Raw genomic sequence first — 7,107 nt, 5'->3', positions numbered from 1 at the left:
CCTACTTCCTGTCTGCTTAGAAGTGTTCCCATTTGTAATATTTTAAATTAATTCCATGGTTTGCTCCGAATCAATTGAAAGTGAAAAGCTCTAAGGGAGGAAAAGTGATATTGAGTTAAAATGCCCCGTAATTTCTTTCTTAGTAAGAAATGGGAGTAATAACAAGCCTACTTAGATTAAAATATTAAAGGGAGAGAGAAAATATTGTTCTATTCAAAAACTGATGTCACATTATATTTATGTACTTAACACCTTAAAGGACAGCCATTAGGGATCATGTTTAAAGGGGCAAAGGAGTGACCAAGTGGCTCAGTCAGTTAAGTACCGGGCTTCTGGTTTGAACTCAGGTCATGATCTCATGGGTTGTAGGATCGAGTCTTTGTGGAGCTCTGAGTGGAGTCCCAAATTGGGCTCCGTGCTCAGTGGGGAGTCTATTTGGGATTCTTTCTCTCTCCCTCTGCCCGCACCGCCTCTGGCTCATGCTCTCTCTTTCTCAAATAAAGAAATACATTTAAAAAAAAAATAAAGGGGTTGAAAAGAAGGAAAAATAAAAGAGGAAAAATAAAGAAGTGTCATAGGACCCGTAGAGAAGTTCAGAAGACTAAAGTCTAAGATAAGGCCAACCAAAGGGTACGCCAACCAAGATACTGATAACTATTTCCATGGAATGGCAAAAGTAGAAACTCCATTGCAGCTATTAAAATGTCACTTGAATGAAGTTAGAAGTAGAAGATGTAAATGTTGTCAGCGGTTCCAGAAGTATAGTAACAAATGTGTCTTTGCTTGTTATGATAGTATGATAAGAGACTAGAATTAAAGGAAGATTTGTTACTTTTTGGCAGTCTTAAAATCAGTATGGTGAGTTTGTTTAGCAATCTAGAGGCAAAAATACAATGGAGAAGTGAAGATCTAATAATTCTTTGCTCATGTATAGTAGAACTTTAACTTATTATAGAATTTATTATTTAATGTTAAATTATTTGTGTCCTTGTGCTGAAGCTCGTAATGAGTAACTTGGATTGGCCATTTATGGCATTTTTCACATTTGGAGATGCTGTTGCCAATGGTGCAATTTCTCTCCACAACCAATGAGTCATTACATGACTTGTTTATGGTAGTGGTGACCTGAATGAGATAAATCTATAATTGATCATCCAAGCTTACAAGAGGAAATAAGTGTTTACCATTAATTGGTAGTGTGTTAATTCAATTAACGAGAGGATAAATTATTTATTGCTCATTTTCTGACAATTTGATTCATCAGTTGTTTCCTAATTTCTAATCAATTAGCCTTGTTTTTTTAATGCAGTTATTGATGCACATGGATTTCTGATAGCATCACTTACTTTTCCTCAGGTAATGAGATCCATTTCATAATGGAACAAGAGCTGATATTTTGGGAGGTTGGGAGAATAGTGGCTCTTGTTTCTGTGTCAGAGTTTATATTTTCTGTGTAAGGTTGATGTTGTAAAGACAGTGGTACCCCTCTCTGTAATGAGGTGAAGGCAGAGCTTCACACTCTAGGATAGGCGGCTTCCAGGACCTTAATACATACATTTCTTAGTCAGTATTACTCACTAAAATTCTCCCTTGAAACACCAGGGACTGAGGAATAAGAAAAGTCATATATATATATATATATATATATATATATATATATATATATAGTCTTATATGTCTTACAGAAATGGTAGGCTACACCTGCTGTTGCTACCACAATCAGTATACATACACTTAACCAATAGAGCCAGAAAAAGATTTCTTTTTTTAAATATTTTATTTATTTATTCATGACAGAGAGAGAGGCAGAGACAGGCAGAGGGAGAAGCAGGCTCCATGCAGGGAGCCCAACATGGGACTCGATCCCAGGTCTCCAGGATCAGGCCCGGGGCTGAAGGTGGCACTAAACCGCTGAACCACCAGGGCTGCCCAGAAAAAGATTTCTAATCCAGGTGCTATTTACTATGCTAGATGAAGTAAGAATGCTGTTTTCAATTAATGACCCATTGTCTGGCTCCAGAATAAGGCAGATCTCAATCTATGTGATGTTCTCAATTGCACCAATTTTGTTTTCTGATAACATAGCATATGCAAAGTTTGGATGGACATTTCCATCAGGCTTTCCTGGGTTAAACATCACTTCCTGGACTTTTCTGTTAGGACACAGTTTCAGAGAACTGACATTGACTAAACATAAAGCGCTGTTATACCAGGAGATAATAGTGGACCTTGGTCTCAGGGTAGTTAATACAATTTTTTCAGGGTTAGTGGAATTTAGATAGTCAGTGAGTTTAGAAAAAAACAAAACAAAACAAAATAAAGCATTTTCTTTTCTTTACAAATGAGTAGAGACTGTTTTGTTTTGTTCAGTGTGAGCATGTAACTGTGGCAGGGAGTACTTGTGGACAGCCTCAGTGCAATGGTCAAAAGCATCTGAATTGCCAGGCCCCCAGAATCTGTGGCACAAAGAATAAATTCCTGAGGAGAATACTGAGAATCCAATCCAATAGTATTTGATGAGTTGCATTAAATTGCAGCCAGCTCTCTGGGTCTGAAAGATACTCATTTACTGATTTTATTTCAAGTGTCAAGTGAGCTGAGTTGCTTGATCATAAAATGTGCCATGAGGGATTAGGAAATGAAGTCTGTGCCCAATAGTTGCTGTTATCAATTGAATTGGATTAACAACTGTTGGAAATGTGCTGGTTTGACTCGAAGGAGCAAATAAGAAAGAAATTTCAACAAGTATAAACAAATACCACTCTTGATTTAACTGTTGAAGGTTGTCTTAAATGGTTGACTTGTTTCTCCCATATTCACTTTTTGATCTGGTTCACGTAGGAAAGTGGGAAAACAGCTATTGATACTCAGTAGATACATGTGTGCCTTAGTAGACCATCCTGTATTTGTGGACCACATAAGTCAGCCCCAGTCAAAGGGACTGACTTCTCTCACTGTTTTTATTTAGCCTTTGATTTGAGTCACTTCCTCCATCTACTCAAGAGTCAGATTCATCCATCTCAAGCCCTGTCTGCCCTTCCTCTTCTATATTCCTTTTTCCTCTTCCCTTCCCTCCTCTTCCCCTCTGAATCTTCCCTCACAATCAGTTGGTTGATTTTGCATTTTGGCTCAATGCTGCCTTGACATATTCATGAAATTTGTTGTTTCCAAATTTCCTAATCTTTTCAACTTTAAATGAGAGTATGAAGAAAATCTCAAAATTAGCTCGTCAAGTAACCTTGGTTCCTGAGTTGGAGGCCATGGGTGCAAATTCCTAACCTGATCTGTGTGTGTGTGTGTGTCTCAATGGAGATTTTTTTTTTTTTTTAAGTTCAGGATAGGGTAGCCCCGGTGGCACAGTGGTTTAGCGCCGCCTGCAGCCCAGGGTGTGATCCTGGAGATCCCTGATCGAGTCCCACGTCAGGCTCCCTGCATGGAGCCTGCTTCTCCCTCTGCCTGTGTCTCTGCCTCTCTCTCTCTCTCATGAATAAATAAATAAAATCTTTAAAATAAAAATAAAGTTCAGGATATTAAAGTCATACAATGCAACAAAGATGTAGAAATGAACTAATGCTTTAATTTCAATTAAGACATTTAATTGGCCTCTCCTAGGCCACTGGCTGGGCTGGCTCCCTGGCTAAGGTCAAAGCATTCCTGAGGACCCAACTCAGTAATGAGCCCCCAATCTCTCAGGACATCCTGCTCCTCCTAAGACCTTCTGGGGAAAACATCCTTCTCTGAGATACTCTTTTTGCTAAATTCCCATTTTTCATTTCATGAAATTCATGTTTTCCTTTGGGTATTTTAGCAATGTCCATGAATGAAAGCCATGGTGACATTTTTTTCCCCTGACTTGTTAGAAGCTATGGACCTCAGAAAGATGGAGTGCTTCTGTTGCAGGGTGATTTTGATTATGGCCATTTCCAAAGCATTTGAATTGGAATTAGTTGCTGGTAAGGAGTTAAACAAAACTTGCTGCCTGAATGGGAGAACCTGCATGCTGGGATCCTTCTGTGCCTGCCCCCCCGCCCTGTCCTTTTATGGTTGCAACTGTGAGCACGATTCTCTAGAAGAGAACTGTGAGTCTGTGCCCCATGACACTTGGCTGCCCAAGAGATGTTCCATGTGTAAATGCTGGCGCGGCTGGCTGCACTGCTTTCGGCAGACATTTCTACCAGAGTGTGATGGCCACGTGATAGATGAGCATTTCCTGGTTTCCAGGACTCCAGAATTAACACTGTCTTTGGGCACCACTTTTTTGCTAGCTGGCATCTGCCTTGCTCTACAAAGTTACTGTTAGTGGACACTTGCATATGCAATATTTGTCATGAAAATTTCATAACCTGTAAAGGCTGTCACTCTAGTGTCTTAACTAGAGATGATCATTTGGTAATTTCCTTGAAATAGTGAATAGATTTTCATCATGGTCCCTAACGTTACCTTAAGGTACCAACTACTTTCCTCTGCCCTGCCCTCTCCAAAAAACGTCTTTAAAAAAATGTCAGCCATAGGGGCAGCTGGATGGCTCAGTTGGTTAATCGTCTGCCTTTGGCTTGGGTCATGATCTCAGGGTTCTGGGACTGAACCCCACATTAGGCTCCCTGCTCAGTGGGGCATCTGCCTCTTCCCCCACTCTCTCTCTCAAATAAGTAAATAAAATCTATTTTTAAAAAAGTCAGGTATATCTACACTATGACCAAGATCTGTTTCTTGATACAATGGATCTCTACCAAGTGTTTCTTACTATTTTCCTTAAACAATTGAATTCTATCTTCAAATTATTAAAGGTTACTCCTAATATGGACCTGAGGCTAAAGTTTTGAGTAGAGTTGATCAAAATCAATTAAGACCTTAACTTTAAAAGGAAAAGAAAGGAAGCCTCTGTAAAGACAGCAGGCAAGGGGGCAGGAAGCAGGTGTTGAAGTATTAGAAGTGTGTGTGTATACCAGAGAGACAGGGTAGAAAAGAGGAAGAAATCAGAGAGAGATTGGGAAAAATAAAATGAACTGCTTGGTTGATGATTAGATGAGCCCAAGAAGCAAGTTTAAAAGCTAAGTTGAAAGGCAAGTTTCTATCCTTCATAGAAAACTGTAGAAGAAAAAAGAAAGAAAGAAAGAAAGAAAGAAAGAAAGAAAGAAAGAAAGAAAGAAAGAAAGAAAGAAAGCTGTAGAAGACAAGGACACTCCTTTTTTCTCAATGCATTGTAGAGAGAATGAAGTCTTCCTTGGGAAAAAATCTCTCTAAATCTCCCCAACAAGAGAGCTTAATAGGTTATGTTTTCTCCATACCTTAAAGCATATTAACTGTTGCAAAAGAGAAAATGTTCACAATAGATTTACTTGTAAACTAGGTGATAAAACTATGTATTGGCAAAACCCACTTTAAAACTACTTTGTGTATGTGAGTGTGCCCAGTAAAAATGGGAAATATAAAAAAAAAGATATTTAATTTCAAAGAAGCTGGAAAGCAACTCAAGCTCTGCATAGATATGGTGTGATGTTGTCTGGGAAGGAGATGAGGTTACTAATTATCACAAAAATGGGGATTTGCTGCTACAAAACAAGGATAGGGGGCTTTAGATACTGTGGGTGGCACCAAGTTGGCAAGATGAGGAGTGTCATACTATCGGAAAAAGAACAATGAATCTAGAAGACAGAATGGGGCAGTCACTTGATGAACAACAAAAAGAGTTTTTAATTTATTTTTATTTTTTGCAGGAGAAAAAGTGTGTGTGCGTGCAATGCACATGCATGTGAGCTGTGGTGGGGAGGGGCAGAGGGAGAGAGGGAAAGAGAGAGAATCTTAAGAAGGCTCGACGCCCAGCGGGGAGTCCCACTTGGGGCTTGATCTCATGACCCTGAGATTGTGAACTAAGTCAAAATTAAGAGTTGGATGCTTAACCGGGTGGGCCACCTCGGCGCCCCCCAAAAAGACTTTTTAAAGGTGAGACCTGAACCCTGTTGCATATTTCATGAGACTGATTAACAGTATATGTTCTGACTCCTTGGGAGATGAGCTTCAAATAGGCTCAGTTTCCATTAGCATTACCATTCCTTGGTGACAGAAATGCTTAGCTGGGTGTGACATGTCCTCAGGTTTCTGAGATACAGAATGGAGAGCACATGCCAGAATCTTTCTTGCTTGAAGCAATTCATATTGCTGGTTGCATCTTGTTTAAACAATGTTTCTGGAAACTCTGTGGTGAATTCAGCTGGGATGGTGAGGACCTATTTAATTTAGATGTTAAATTCGAACATAAGAAATTCCCCAGAATTAAAAATTGTCTGAAATTTTCCATGAAAGTTATACTACATGTGTTTCCATATAAAACAAGTTCTAAAAAAAAAAAAAAAACAAGTTCTAAGAAAATCATTCTGATATGGGCTATCTAGTACAGAGAAGAGAGGATGAGCAGCGATAACAGCTTGTATTTCATAAACATTCACCATATACCAGGCATTCTGCTAAGTGCATATTTCAATTTATCTTCACAAAAAAATATATTGGGATAACTTTATCCTCAATGTATAAATGATGTAAGTGATATAATAAAATTAAGTAACTATCCAAGGTGACACACATAGTATGTTATAGAACTAGACTTTAAACTACTGTTTGACTGTAGATACTGAATTCTTCATCACAATACTGCAGGTGTTTACAGTTTATCATGAGATAGAAGCTAAATGAGAAAAGATGGTGTTAACTTTATCAATAGAAACTGACTTTGTTAGCAAGTATAAGTGTGTAACAGATGATTAAGTCTTTCTCATATAATTTAGGAATAATAGTAACTAGACAGAGCATGGTCCAAGTGATAGCTTGAAGCTTCTTACAGGATTGTGATCCTTTGATATACCTGAATATTATATTTAATGTGTATGGGGCATAAGATGGTACTGTATTTTCTTTTTTTAAAGATTTTTATTATTATTTATTTATTCATGAGAGACACACAGAGAGAGGCAGAAACATAGGCAAAGGGAGAAGCAGGATATGCAGGAGCCTGATGTGGATCTTGATCCCAGGACCCTGGGATTACGACCTGAGCCAAAGGCAGATGCTCAACCACTGAGCCACCCAGGTGCCCCGATACTATATTTTCTT

General features: G+C 38.7%; 1 protein-coding gene across 1 annotated transcript; it reads left to right on the top strand.

The window, feature by feature from the left end:
- The first annotated feature begins 3,865 nt into the window (after window positions 1-3,865).
- LOC111092907 (teratocarcinoma-derived growth factor 1-like) lies at window positions 3,866-4,300 on the top strand. The gene has a single exon (XM_038577915.1). It carries the CDS (start codon window positions 3,866-3,868, stop codon window positions 4,298-4,300), a length of 435 nt encoding a protein of 144 aa, XP_038433843.1.
- Window positions 4,301-7,107: the final 2,807 nt, after the last annotated feature.

Source organism: Canis lupus, chromosome 27, assembly GCF_011100685.1.
Source record: "Canis lupus familiaris isolate Mischka breed German Shepherd chromosome 27, alternate assembly UU_Cfam_GSD_1.0, whole genome shotgun sequence".
NCBI classification, from domain to species: Eukaryota; Metazoa; Chordata; class Mammalia; order Carnivora; family Canidae; genus Canis; species Canis lupus.
Note: the sequence above shows the minus strand (reverse complement) of the source record. Positions and strands in the feature narration are given on the sequence as shown.